Source organism: Buceros rhinoceros, unplaced genomic scaffold (genome assembly GCF_000710305.1).
Source record: "Buceros rhinoceros silvestris isolate BGI_N320 unplaced genomic scaffold, ASM71030v1 scaffold8722, whole genome shotgun sequence".
In the NCBI taxonomy this organism is placed as follows: domain Eukaryota; kingdom Metazoa; phylum Chordata; class Aves; order Bucerotiformes; family Bucerotidae; genus Buceros; species Buceros rhinoceros.
The window spans coordinates 28,484-43,803 of record NW_010397135.1 but is presented as its reverse complement, the minus strand read 5'-3'; the positions used below and the strand labels follow the sequence as shown (position 1 = coordinate 43,803).

The 15,320-nt window shown below is 36.7% G+C and overlaps 1 protein-coding gene across 1 annotated transcript in view; it reads right to left on the bottom strand.

Moving 5' to 3' along the window:
• The window catches only part of STX18 (syntaxin 18), a gene marked incomplete at its 5' end in the record, with an annotated part of 30,841 nt that extends 16,738 nt beyond the window's left edge, over positions 1 to 14,103 (bottom strand). Inside the window, 4 exons of the mRNA XM_010146129.1 lie at positions 2,212 to 2,278; positions 2,380 to 2,457; positions 3,434 to 3,549; positions 14,036 to 14,103. Coding sequence (XP_010144431.1) covers positions 2,212 to 2,278; positions 2,380 to 2,457; positions 3,434 to 3,549; positions 14,036 to 14,103 — 329 coding nt within the window. The remainder of the gene's footprint in view (positions 1 to 2,211; positions 2,279 to 2,379; positions 2,458 to 3,433; positions 3,550 to 14,035) is intronic.
• Positions 14,104 to 15,320: the final 1,217 nt, after the last annotated feature.

Below are 15,320 nucleotides of genomic sequence, written 5' to 3'. Positions count from 1 at the left end.
CCAAGTACCTTTACAGAAAGAGCTGCTTGTCTTTCCATTTCTCAAGTTTTCATTCTGGGGAACTAGTCCTACGTAATTGGCAGAATTTTTCAATAAAAAACATGAGTTAATGCATAAAGACAATTTGTGTAAGAAAATTACAATCCTCAGGCAATTTGTTGAAGATCTTGGGATGTTTATCTATATAAAAAGAAACATGGTGAAGAGTATTTCTACTGCAAACCTTTCAGTATTGTCTGATACACGCATGCTTTAAATTGACTGAATTGCAGGCAAGAAGAGCTGCGCTAGGATTAATTTACTTTTTACAGAAATGTATTCCTCTATTGTTTGTGGTCCTTACTTTGCAAGGTATGCTAATGTACAAAGTTTTCAATTAAAGAGGAACAAAATGCCTGGGATGCACTATTTAAAGAATGCCTAATTCTTTTAGGTGATGAAATGTTCTTATGATCACATAAAGCATCTGCTGAAATCCTTGGGGAATTCGGGAATCAACTAGTTGAAAGGCATATGAGAAAAGGCAATTTTTCTTCAAGTCATCATAAAGATTGGTTTATGGCCTGTGATTTGTTTAAATTGAATTTTAATGACAATTTAGCCATTACAACACATCTGCAATGCAGAGACTCCACCTGGTCAACATCTGTTTTCTAGCTCTTACATGCATAAAAAGAGGCAAAGAGGTATCCTCCAATATCACAAAGAAGGGCTGCATCCTCTGGGGTTTTTTAATGCCTTACTGCTCTTTAAGTGGTATTCTAACTTCTGAAACAGCTTTTTCATTGCTCTATCTTTAGCATACATCGAATCGAGTTGATTTCTCTCTTTAGTTATCTGAGAAAACTTGACCCTGGGATTTTGCATGAAAACAATAATAGGAGTAGAACAAACAGCAGAGCTGGTATTGTTACCCCCACTCTGTAACCACAGGAACCATTAACCTGTAGCCAATTCTGTAACAGCAGGAACTTCCCCTAAGAAGTTCCTCAGTGCGAAGAATACTTAAAAGGTCACTTTTTACACTTGAAAAGTATCAGTTTGTTTCTACATGATTTTTCTGAAAAGTTATGGGAGTTACAAAATACCAGTGCCTTACTTTTCTCTCATTACTTCTTACCAAGTTTCAGAACCTGTTTGGGGTATTTTGTTTCCTTGGTTTTGGCTTGTACTACTATTAACATCCCAAGAGGATATATTAGAGTGAATCTAATTGTGCTGAACCACTTTGAATAAGATGTACTTATGGACTTTTGAAAACATCTTTCTAGTTTCAATGTAAGTAGCTGATTGAGCCAAGCACCAAATTGACAAAGCAGCATCAAGTCTTGGAAAAACACTCAAGAATTTACTTACTGATGTGTATATCCTAGCATTTGCTATTTTTGAATTACAATGTACATAATGGAACTTAAGGTTAGAATTCAAATAATGCAGATTGAGAAGATATGGACAGCCTTTCAGGTATTACATAAATTACAAGCATGTTCATTCTTCCTGTCGTTCCTACACCTGGCCGAGTGCAGATATAGGAACTGAAAAAGTACTTTGATACCTGACTGAAAAAAACCCAAAACTCCAGACCAAAAAGCACATAATCTTTAACTTGTTCTAGACATTTTCACTCTATGTTAGGAGGCTCAACGTATGCCGTAAGAAGCAGAAACTCTTTTGCTTCAGTTAAGGAGTTACATTCAAGATTTACTTTAATCATGTTTCTAGCTGCCATGAAGACCCACCATCTCAAGTAGCATTTATTCACAAAATAATCACTTCCTTTAGCAGAAAGACGGTGGCATTAAAAAAAAAATAGAAAAAAGAAAAGGCAACAAGAAGGAACGGGAGACAGAAGTGAACATCTCTTGTACCTAAACAGACAGTATCCTAGGATTTCATTCTTAATTATTTTACGCAGAATATTACTTAATGGGACACACAAAAATATCTTCTTGCATTTGTAGAGGTCCAATAGGTTTATTAGCCCACATTTTACTGTTTTGATGCTTTACGATGACACTATATTGGCACTCTGGCATTTACTGACTTCATTTCACATGCCGAAAGTGAAAAAGAGCCCTGGAATGCACCTGCTGACAGCTCATCCAACTACACATTTCCATTAAAATAAACTCCTTAGAATCTAAGCATGAATAACAACTTTTGTTGAATGTCCTACAAATGAAAGTTAAACTATTTTTTAACACTACTCACAGTCTCTTCTTATCTATCACTTGCTTAACTCGGATGGCCCTTTGTTCAGAATACAGCTTACACACTCCTGTTCAAGATAGCAGTAAATAGAATTTCAGGTTACAAGAGCATGACTCTTCTTGGAAAATACAATCATTCATTTTTAACCATTCAATAAATACTAAGTACTTTTTAAGTAATCTTCAGTGAAGTCCAAGACAGCTGTTCTGTGCTCCTTTACCTGAGCAGACTGGACACCCTTGTGTGCTGAAACACAAAAGAAAGATACAACACAATCTTTTAACTTTGTGTTAAGTTCACGTTTTCAGTCGATATACAAGTTATATTCAAGAGCCTATTAACATTTTATGTATGTTCTATATTTGTATTTATTTTAAACATAGCTATATTTAAATACAGGTTCTGTAAAACAGCAAATCATTACAGAAACCAAAAGCTGAAAACAACTTGTGTCTTCCAATATTTATGTTATTTGTTACATACGCCACCGAGTCATACTATGCCAATTAAATTTCTTAGCAAGAATAGATGTCACCAAGCTAAGCACAGCCAAACAGATCTAGAGATTTATACTATGTAGTTCCCATGCATGACTGACTGTCAATGATTCTGAATAATGCTACAAGTATGTTTAGATGGTATTTCAAAGCTGATAAAAATCTTCAGTATATTGGTAAAAAGGAACATACAGCAGCTCAACTTGAAAATGGCAAACCAGAAGTTCTCTCTACAACTTTCATAAGATAGTGTTATAAAGGTATGATCCCATACTCAAGTTGTCAGAAATGCTGTTACTTTACCAGGACTCTGTTAAAGTCATTTAATTATCTCAAACTTGGAAAGATTATACTTTTAATACCTTACAGATGGACAAGCTAGAAAGAGGTAACCATTAAATTTAGCGAGCTTTGCTTCAGGCCTCTGTGATGCAGTGCTAAATTAATTTTCAAGTAGTAAATACTTACAAGACTGTTATTTTTACATTTGCTTATTAGTGTATTTGAAAAAATAAAGTTCTGTGCTCTGGCCTCTCCTTTCACTAACATTAAAGAAAATTAGGTACAGTACTAATCAGCCAATGGGATTACACAGATGCAAATGGAAAGTCAATGAGACTTCACCATTTCTTTCCAAAAGCATTTCAGATGCACCATCCGATACCCTGCATTATATTAGCCTTTATCAACAACTAAAAAAACCATTGAAGAGTTGCTCAGTTTACCTTCTGTTCTCAGCTGATGAATGGCATCGGCACACGTCCTCATAAATATCTGAGCATCTTGATCTATTTGATCACGTTCTGTATCTGTCATCCTCACATACTCAGACATAATATGGCTGAGAAACAAGACAGAGTGTCACTTAAGAAACCCCTAACATAAAACCTACAAGTACACATCTCAGACCTTCTTCCACTCACCATCTCCACAGAAGCTTTTCTGCAACACCAATTTTCACAATAAAAAGAAGTAAAAAGTACAATAACCATCACTGATAAAAATGCCGCTTCTATAAAGCCGAGATTTTGAAAACATTTTTGACTCATAAATGATGTAGAAAATGCAATGTATGCTATAATCTCATACATAATTGAATACTGAGCAGATAAAGATAAAAAAAACCTAGAAAATACATCATTATCCTCAGTACTTATTCCAATGAGGCATATTTCAAGTCCAAAACCATCAAAGCAACTAAAATAAAGGAAAAGCTCAAATGTTGAAAGTAATACAAAAAATCTGGACTTATTTTACTTAAATATATATTTTCATTATCCAAATTCTGAGCTTCAGTTTTAAAGAACCTGTAGGACAAAATCTGTGAATTCAAACCATAGAAAAGAAGAATATTGGAAAATAATATGCAGTTTTAATATAAAGTCAATTACAAGATCTATTAAAAGCAGTTCCTGTGGTTTATTTCTATTTTAGATTATATGTTATGTATTTATTATTTCCTAATAGGATTAATACATCTTTTTGTTACTAAATTAATAAAAATGGAGGCCTGTCAGTAAAATATGAACACACTGTAGATAACCACCAGAAAATGATACTGTATTAAGGAATTTAAGTTTTTCCAGAGCCACAGATGACAGGGTTATAAAATTTTGCTATAGCAGCTTATCTTACGTTTACCTTGGGTTTCCTGATGAAAGAGTCATCACAGCATCAAAACAGGAACAAAAACCTTAACTCACACTCTCATTTTCATTTAGATTTTTATTTACACGTGAAAATTTCTCCACTTGTTCAAGTATAAAGCAATGGCATTAATGCAGTAATACAAGTAAACAGAAAGGATCTTTTGCAAAGCTAGCCTGAAACCCTTAGAGGATCTGTACACACTTTACTGCAAAAATGCCAAATCTTCCCTGGGTCTGCTGCAATCCCTGCCACAGGAACGCCTACAACCAACTCACATCACCCCATCTCATCATCTTACCCCATGCAAAACCATCAGCTCCTTCCTGCAGCTTCAATGTACTGTCAGCGTGGGTCTCTCAGATCTCCTTCACCAAGTTTTAACCTTACTGTAATGTCCCTCAGTATTATACCAAAAATCTTCATTCCCATCCCATGTGATGGACAACACATGAAAAAGCAGCACATGGTTCTTCTGGCTTGAAAATCAGTTTCTGTTTACTGCCCAGCTAGTATACAAACACAGATTAGCCAGCAAACAGTAAGGCAAACTAATTAGAAGTAATATTCTGTATTTTACTTGCTTGTTTCCAACACTGTCATGTATTTGACATCTAAAAATCAGGATTTTTCTTCCCCCTCTTGTTGGAATTATTCTAAATGTTATAAAATCCTTTTTTATAACTTGGAGAAAAGCAGCCATATGTAGTGTTTCAATTTATATTTTACTAGCTGAATTGCTCTCCTTTGGTCAGGACAGATGGGTTTCATAAATGTGTGGCAAAATCCCTGTCGCAGCTGTAATCAGTGGCCTTCTAAGCTGTAACTCTACTTTGTCCTCTGAGAAAGCAGCTTCCGAATATTGAAGGACTTGAAATAGTCTGATTTTAGAGACATCTCACGGATAGGCTTTCCACTGCCTAACGCTGGTTAAGATGATGTATTAATAGTTACATATGCAGTGTAAGATAACATAGTTAACTATACTAGAACACATCTCCCGCCACCACCCCCTTTGCACAGCTTATATAGATGGGCTTTTTATTAATAGACTGTGACATAAGCAAGTTCTCAGCATATGTAAAGCCAGAAAATCCATTCTTGCATCCACCTCGACACAGGCCCATGGAGAAGGGGACCACGAAGATCATCCGGTATAGGATAACGCGTAATATTGTTCGGTGACGTATGTCTAGAGAGTTACTTCAGCATTTAGGGCACACAAATTCAGAAGGAAAATGAGGATGAAGTAACAGCTTCATGATGGTCCTTTGATGAAGCAAAAAGTCAAATTACAATCATAAATTCTGGATGGTCTGACACTGAACAGAGTATGAAGTTCCTGTCTTAATATGTCAAAGTTTTGTACCCTGCCCAGCTTTGTGGTACTTGCAGAGAGTTCTATGCTTTCAAAGCATTTTTTAACATTACAGGGTAAAATAAAGATTACAAAATGCAAATCAGAATTTTCTTCTAAATCAGGCTTAGAAATACATAGGAAAAAACTTGCCTCAGGCATACTTTTTTTTTTTTTTACTAACGTGTAACTAGTAGTAATATGGTCGTATGCTGAGGATAACTGTAACAGCTTTAACATGGGGGATCAAGTTGTTCAGCTACTTTTCATTTTTGCTAATACAAGACCAAGGCAGATCAAATTCTTAAATAGAAGTCTCACAGCTTCAAAGGTAGCAAGATGCAGGCTAATCCAGTAAACAAGATAGAATACTCTTCCTTATGTAACTGCTTACAGTTTATATGATGTCTGGTACCAGAGCTTTGGAACAAGAGCTGGTCAAACCACTCAGAGGCAAGGATACCTGCAACCTCAACTCTTTGGGAAGGGAAGAATGGAGTCATACAATCACATCCCATGATGTCAAAACAATATATGGCATCCACCAGTACCACCAGGGTACTCCCCAGTAACTAACAGTGCACTTCCCAGTAAATCTGCACATGGAGATTGTACTAAAAATCCATCTAATCACCATCCTCTAGCCTTACCGTAAAAAGAATAGGCCCAGAAAAACCACAAAAAAAGAACAAAACCAATCAAACAAAAAAGTCCAGCTGCGTTCTGAATGTCAGAGATACAAATATGTGCTCAGAAGTGCGGTGGCAGTATTACAGCAATGGACAAGACACATCACTAAATCAGAAAAGGTCTTGCAAGGGATGCCAATGACAAGAGATTGCTTTGCAAATATTACCAAGAAAAACATCTAAGAATGGTGTTGCTTTATTGTTCAGTAAAGACATAAAATTATATACAGAGTACGAATAAATTCTAAATGTTCATTGCTTTTTTTTTTTTGCATCAGCTTTCATCACGAAGGTCACTCATAAGCTGCAGTTACTATTCCCTTTAGCTTACTGCTCCTAATTCACCTGGGCCCAGTTTAGTACCTGTCACAAAAAAAGGAATATCGTAACTATTTGTTGATATTTTCATCAATAATAAGAAGTGTCAGATGATACATTAGTAACAGGATGCTGAGTGAATGAGTGTATGAGAAAGAGTGCTACGCAAACCCGGTCATGGCACGAGTTTACCGAAGGTGCAGTACCTCCTGGGGTAACGCTGAAGGTAAACTTAATGAAGTATATATCTCTCCTATCTGTGTGCCAAACGTGTGCTCTTGAAGGGAGCTAACCAACGTGCAAAAAAAAGCCCAGGGTGTATGCACATCCATATAGCATACACGCACAAGGCCCTGGAATGTAAAGATGTATCCTCATTGCCAAGAACTAGGGGAGAAAAAACGTGTGCTAGAGCAATGAAAAGATGAAGTGTAGCAACTGTCTTTAAAAAATAGGGTTAAGGAAAAGAAAAGCAAAGGACTTAGAGACCACTCAGCCTAGAAAAACAGGAAAAAATAATCAACATGAACATAACAACACATTGTTGCATAAAACACCATCATCACAATGGGAGGCAAAATGCAGTACAATTCACCATGAATGAAAGGTAATCTTTCTGCTATCCTTAGCTTTGGGCAAGGCCTCAGCTAGTTTCACTTCATTTCAACACCTCACTGCAATACCTACTGGGACAGTGTCCAGAGGAGTGGAAAAAATACAATCAAAGGTTGAAGAGAACATATATGAAAAACTAAATACATTGTAATTGCTGATTCTAGAAGAGACTGAGGAAAACTAAATTAAGTTAGTGTAAAAAAAAAATTCTAGTAGCATGGATAAGGAAATAGAAAAAAGCAAAGGGAGGATATGGAATCTCCAACAAAAGATATCTGAAAGCAAGAAAAACACTGTGATAGAATGACCTAGTCATTCTTTCAATGTGTCAGCCATGCTCCTTCCATCCTATCATTTCTATGATCCTATTTTGCTGGCAAAGCATTAGGAACCAGAGCTGACGAAGGTGCTACACAAGCGTTTGGAATTAGTGACTCTTAACTGCTGTTGCATAAAACATTTTCTGCTTACTGATTTAATAAAGACACCAAATCAAGCAGAAAAACTTGATCTTCCGCCAACAACATATTACAAAAGAGAGAGAAGCAATAAGCTGAAATAAACCAGCTCCAAAATACTGTACGTGCTGTTTTAGCAGAGATGTGCCAAACTAACCACCTGTAGCTATTGCCTTACAAATATGTACATAAATATTCCTACATTCACATAAGTATGTAGGTATAGGCACGTTTGTAAATATATGTATAACCTTAGTCGTAAATACAGCAGACATTTGTAAATGTCTTCTGGGCATCTAGTATGTTTTAAATTACTTTATTTCTTATTTAACTACTAAATTTAAAATTATTTATTACATTTTGTGCAATTTAATTTACTACCTTTTTCCATCCAAATGCTGTTTGACTAAATCAAAGGTAAAAACTTGTCTACTCACAACAACAAAACATTCCAGAACAACATATTTGAAACATTTGGGGTTTTTTTAAGTCTGTGGGGAAGCTTCAGCTACTAGAACAGGCAGTACAGGCATACCTGAGTCAGTATTTTCAGTTTTGTAACATACTGCTGAGAAATTTCAGAATGCTGCCAGAAAGAATTACTATTTCTAAAATGTGATATATGAACTTCGTACAATAAAAAAGGGAGAGAAATAATTTGAAAATAATTCCCTAGAGAACAGGAAAATACTATATACTCCTCCATGAAAAAATCCCTACAGGTCAACTCTGCACAAGACACAGGGTAATCACTCAATAATCTTCTGTCAAGTGGCAAACTTGTAACTGGTTTATTGGTGGTTGGTTCCCCCCCCAGCTTTACTAGGGAGATAAATGCTAGTGCAAGAGGCATAATTACTGGGCACCAACATTATTTTTTAAGACAGAAAGATTATTTAAGAATTTTTTCAAAGTATACTATTTGCAGTAAACAACATGAAATGTTCAAACAGTGAACTGGAGAGAAGGACCACAGAATCAGGTAATAAAGACATGTGAGAAGCCACTCACCCAGCCTTTCCCATGGAAAACGCACCGTTTCTACTTAGATCCAATGTATACTGCACTGATGAACCACCTAAGTATCTCTCTGGTTGCCAAAGACAATAAATTACATGTCTAACACTACATGGAAAGCTCTTCTCTCAAAGATTCTCCTTTTAAGTATGAAGTGTCAAAATCAAGAATTCTCTCAATTCCTGTCCAATGTCCGATTAAAAGAGTGGGAGTAAGTACTGGTCTTTAAACTGTCTAAACTTTAAAAGACCCTTCAGAGAAACTGGCAGCTGAGGAGGAATCCCAGGAGGACTGTTTCAAACTCCCAAGTGTTAATGCAGCACTACAGCGAGGTCCTCAAACTATATTTAACGCAAATGTACAAACTCTCTTGGTGGTTCGGTGATCAAAAACATGAAGAAGCTGATGATGAAAAGCAAAGGCATGAGCTGTTCACAGACGAAACATCAGACAGTTTACCAAAGACTGAAGACAGGATCTCACACAGCACAGTGTAAAAAGCAATGTACGAATGCATTATAGCAAACGGACTGAGAGGAAGAATATATAGAATGTACGGCAGGCATATGCTAAATGTGCAAAGATAAGTAACAAACCTCATCTGAAAGGAATGATTGCAGTTTGATTAGCAAGCAAACATAAAAAAGCACCGACATCTCGTTAACATCTTCAGGAACCAAGAATCCCCGCCTTCTCCTTTCCAGGAAGAGCGATCAACTTGTTCGGCTGCGAAGTTTATGACCAAAGGGAGACAAAAGAAATAGCAGTGACCCTTACAGCTAATTCTCTTCAGAACTGAAGAAAGGACAGGTACTATTAATTTTTCTTTTATGGAAACACGAATGAGAAGTTATTCCACTAAAGTCAATAAAGTCTCATCAGCATATCACTTAGGAGAGAAAAATCTGATATTCAGACTTTATATAGGGTCAGGATAGAGCCTTTTGACCCCCCCTTTCTCTTTTGCATTGTTCCTCGCTAACTCAGTAAAGATACACATTAGTTGAATGCAACATTGCTGGGAAAGTCCTTAAAGATCACAATTCAGCAGAGATAATTTTCTAATATACAAATGTCTTGTGTTTATCATATTTACTCAAAAATGGAAAATTAATTTTATGATTATCTAGTAAACTTTAAAACAAAAAGTTATTCAGTTCTGTTTTAAAGAAAAGTCTGTGGCTCTTTTTCTTATACTTTGCCCCAAGGACTACACTGCTTATGTGCTTTCTAAACGCTACTATAAAGCCTAATAAGCCTACTTGAAAAAGCTGGTGAGGAAGTCCTTGAGATAAACCATAAACCAGATTATGAACAAATACTGAAATACTGTTTACCATTGCTGTTTCTAAGTATTGTCAGAGCACCTTCCAATATAAACTAATTTTAAAATACTCTGAGATGTCCTAAAGCATTTCTTGATTGTTGAGTTTCACTTCTTTACAAAGATTCTTGGAGAGAGACTGCAGTTAACAACATCACAAGTGACAGCTCAGAGACAGCTACTATTAGCAGGATCAGTGATGATGCAATATCCCATGATTTAGCTACACACTTCTTATAAAATACCCTTGACACTGAATGTGTTCACTGATCATGCGGATATCACCTGAAGGGCTTCATTAGGTTTGAAACGTGTATGAAGCCAGCAAGAAAATAATTTGAACTATTTATTTTTCCTTAAGACAAAGCTCCCATGTTAAATTAAAGCAACAGTACATAAAAAGTTATTGATTCTTCCCCTGGCAGGTGTAACCAACAACATGCATTGCTCGGTCTTTGCTGCTTACTCAGTGTTTTTGTTACTTATTTTTTTTCCTTAAAATATGTGTTGTAGAGAAAGCCCAGGTTTTCACTATTATTGCCCATATAACCCCAATTTTTAAGCCAAATGACAAGAAATAACTGTATATTTGGAGAGAAGTTTGAAGGAAGAGTTTCTAGACATGCTCATTTGAAAATCAGTCTCTAACAGGCCAGTTTCAAGTTTCTTTCCGCTGTAACTCATGATGTCAGTGGAAGATGACACCACATCTCTGGTACCACTAAAACTCTCAGAAGTTCTATCCAGAGGACAGAATCATGGTAAATAGCTTGAAGACAAGCAAGAACTCAAACCAAAGTAGTTCCTTATCACAGAAAGCTGAAAACCAAGGTGTGAGAGAAAGCAAATGAATCCTGAGAAGCAGGCGAGAACAAAGGTGCAACGGCCTCTGAATCTGCCAGCTTAGATCACTGTATCACTACTTTCAGGTGTTCTGCCATTCACATATTTTATAACTGTCAAATCAAGAAGAAAGAAGGTGAATAAGGAATTACCAGTTCTTGAGCTTTTTGGACTCAATTTAGCTATGTCAGTTAAATATTTAAAGTTTGACAAAATGGGTCAGGGTCTCAGTTTCAATTAACCCTTCTTCCAGTTGTCTTTCTCATTGCTAAAAAACTTCCTCTAAAAATGAATTAGAGATACCTTCTGGAGCCAGATATTTTATGTATGCCAAAAATAAAACCCTATTATTACAGAACTTATAGTCTGCAAAAGTAAGTCAAAGAAACAATCAAGAACCTGAATGAAACACATCATGAAGAAGTTTTAAAAAGGCATACAATAACTCAACGTGGAAACTCAAAAGCTGAATTTCACTAACACTTTATGCTATGGTTGGAAAAACAAATAGCAGGATGGGCAAAATTCAGAGTAGTCAACTTTCATTAAACCTCTCAAAATTAAGCCTCTTACTTACATAAATCCCAGCACAGCCTTTTAGTAATAAATAATTTAAAAGATTTCCCCATAACTTAAGTATTGGTAAGTTATTAAACCCGCTGTCCTGAGGCATTTGCTGAGACTGTAAGACTGACAGCATGGGTGCTGTGATCCTCACTGCATCCACAAATTAGAACAGCATAAGCAATCTAGTATGGAATTTGACAGTACTAGCTCCTTGAAGTCTGACCATCAAGGACAGGAACAACCGCAATCACAGATAAGATTTAGAGGATTATTTTATGGTTTAATAAAGGAAATGCCACTTCATTTTCCACTCCTTAGTTAATATCTGAGGTGTGTGAGGGGTGGAAATCACTAAGAATTACTATAACTGGTTAAAAGAGCATTAAAAACTTTTAAAAAGCAAAATAGCTTTGACAAATTTTTACTCCTTTTATCACTTCAATTTCATGCACAGTACTGTCAATAACATGCAAGTAGTACCCAAGATTTAACTGTTACTGTTTGTTTGCTCTTACCACAGTTATTTGCAGTTTCTCAGCCTGTGCATTCACATGGAGTTTTCAGACAGTAAACGCAGTTATTTCACTATTAAATTGGCAGCTCCACCTAGTGTTGTTCATGACTTAGTCCACCAGGAACTGAAAAGCTGAGAGCTAGTCCTAACAGGTAGCAGTACGCTATTTCTGCTTGCTGCTTGGAAAAGCAGTTCCTCATACACCTTTCACACAGAATTGACACCCTCACCCCCCAGCATCATTTTCACTGGCACTGACTACAAATAGCTCTCACGGCCTTATAAAACATGCCAAAACGTTCTTTATTGTTTGTTTGTTTCATTTTTGAAACAACAAAATACTGCTTTTAAAATCTCAGAGACAAAAAAAAAAAGATGCCAGAAGTCTCCTGGCAATTTACTTAGGAACACATTTTGACGCCACTGATTGTATGGTATTGCTACTACTATGACAGACCCTTCCAGGCCTAGAAGTTGTTTCTCAGAAAGACTGTTCGCCCAGTATGGACAGAGCCTAAGTAATAGCAGATGTCTCATCAGTTCCTATTGTCTTCTCCTGGGGGATGGATATCTGTCTGGATAGGGCTCCTATTTGATATCTGTGAAGCCTTTCGTAGAAAGATATTAAATTGATTGGGACTCAGCATCTTCAACCCAAGATGACTTTCTCTAGCTTGATCACAGCAACAGCTTAGCTTTAGTCAGGGCTGTGGCAGAATCAGAATGCAGACAGGGTTGTCTCACCCCAACACTCCACTTATATTGAGGGATTGGAGAAATACAACACTGGAAATATAAAGCTTAAATATATTGTTTCATTTGGATATACAGAATCACAGAATCATCTGGTTGGAAGAGACCTTTAAGATCATCAAGTTCAACCGTTCATTCCGCACTGCCAGGGTCCCTAAACCATGCCCCTCAGCACCACACCTACATATATTTTAAACACTTCCATGGATGGGGACTCCACCACCTCCCTGGGCAGCCTGTTCCAATGCTTCACAACACTCTCTGTAAAGAAGTTTTTCCTGATACCTAACCTAGATCTCCCATGGTACAACTTAAGGCCATTTCTTCTCATCCTGTTGCTTGTCACATGGGAGAAGAGACCAACCTCCACCTCTCTACAACCTCTTTTCAGGCAGTTGTAGTGAGCAATAATGTCTCCCCTCAGACTCCTTTTCTCCAGAATAAACAACTCCAGTTCCCTCAGCTGCTCCTCATAAGACTTGTTCTCTAGACCCCTTCACCAGCTTCATTGCCCTTCTCTGAACATGTTCCAGCACCGCAAAGTCCTTCTTGAAGTGAGGGGCCCAAAACTGAACACAGTACTCAAGGTGTGGCCTCACCAGTGCTCAGTACAGGGGAACAATCACTTTCCTTCTCCTGCTGGTCACACTATTTCCAATACAAGCCAGCATGCTGCTGGTCTTCTTGGCCATCTGGGCACACTGCTGGCTCATATTCAGCTGGCTGTGGACCAGCACCTCCAGGTCCTTTTCCACTGGGCAGCTTTCCCGCCACTCCTCCCGGACCCTGTTAATGTTGTAAGGGGTTGTGGTAGCCCAAGTGCAGGACCCAGCTCTTCGTCTTACTGAACTTCATACAACTGGCCTTCATCCATTGATCTAGCCTTTCCAGATCCCTCTCTAGAGCCATCCTGACTTCCAAGCAGATCAACGCACCTCTATAACTTGGTAGTTTCTGCAAACTTACTGAGGGTGCACTCAATCCCCTCACCTACATCATTGATCAAGATGTTAAAGAGAACAAGTCCCAATACTGAGCCCTGAGGAACACCACTGGTGACTGGCCGCCAACTGGATAAGCCAACTACAGTAAGCCAATTAATAAGCAATCTTTGTTTTTAGTCATTATGTCTATAGATGTTTTAAGCAGTTCACTTTATAAATCTGAAAATAGATTTATTTACTTATTTCAAGACTAAATCTGTTTAAAGACAATGCACGCTTACCTGTAAGCATTAATGTAATCCTTTCTGTGTTGCAGAAGAAAATCTTTCAGCTTTCCAATATGAGAAATCTAAATGAATAGAAATCATAATGAAACTTCAGTCAGATAACGGATTACTTTGTTTAAAGTACAGTATTCCACACTTTAAGCATGAGTTTGTAAAATTATTTTTTCTGTAATTCAAATAATGAAATTTACTCTTTTATGCTAGAACTGTCACATTTTACAAGTGGTCAATACATAAAAATAATCTAAAAAAGATCTGTACAACTCAGAGAAAAGTAGTAAAATTACGTCTTCTATCTGAAAAACAAAACTTAAACACTACTAGACATTAAATATAACCACAATATTAAACATTAAAAATAAACAAAATAATACAAAACTGGAACCTAATGTACATTTTAGATAATAAATTCACTTCAGAAGATCATGCAAGGAAGTTTTAAACAATTTAAATATCCAATTATTATAACAAGGTGCTGTCCCGCTCCTTTCTGGTTTTGCCATTATAGAGAGACCAGTTTGTGCCCAAACTAAAGTAGTATCTCTGTCATTTGATAATCATTAGTAAGTTCCACCAGAGCATACCTCCTTATTAAATTCCTGTTTCTGGATTTCCACCTCACTGTGGATAGATTTTACTATAAATCCACTTGTTTTCTTTATTAAAAGTCTTTCCAAATTTCCTTTGAAAAGATGAAAAAATCCTAAAAATCTGAAAGAACTTTTGCAACCTTTAGTCTAAGATTTGGTGTAGCATAAGATGCTGCTTATTTTAGAGAATGTAGGAACTGCAGAAATCTAGTTTAGCTGGCCACAGAAATGAGATGACTGCCAGTATGACCTCCTTGGCAGATCTTGAAGGCGGCATAATGGGGGGGGAGGAGGGAGGAGAATTATATACATTAGTGTATATATTTTCAAGGGGGAGGCAGAGGGAACCTTTCTAAAGCATATTCTCAAATATTCATTAATAATTCTGTGCAAAAAAGCATGCAAGGAATTTTACAAAACAGTCGTTGGTTTAGTTTACAAATACAATAAATGTGGTTTACTCCATGTATCTGGGAATAAGCACCAGAAGCTGTTCAAGTCTTAAAATCCTATTTTCATGCAAATGTTCCTTGTAATTAAACAAACAAAAAAACCCTAGAGAGAGAACAGAGAATAGTTTAGATAAATAGAAGATTAATTCCCCCAATTATTTTTTCAAAAGATCAGCATCTCTTTGAAAAAAGAAGAAAAATGTACTTGGTAAGACCACAGTGATTTGTACAACTAAA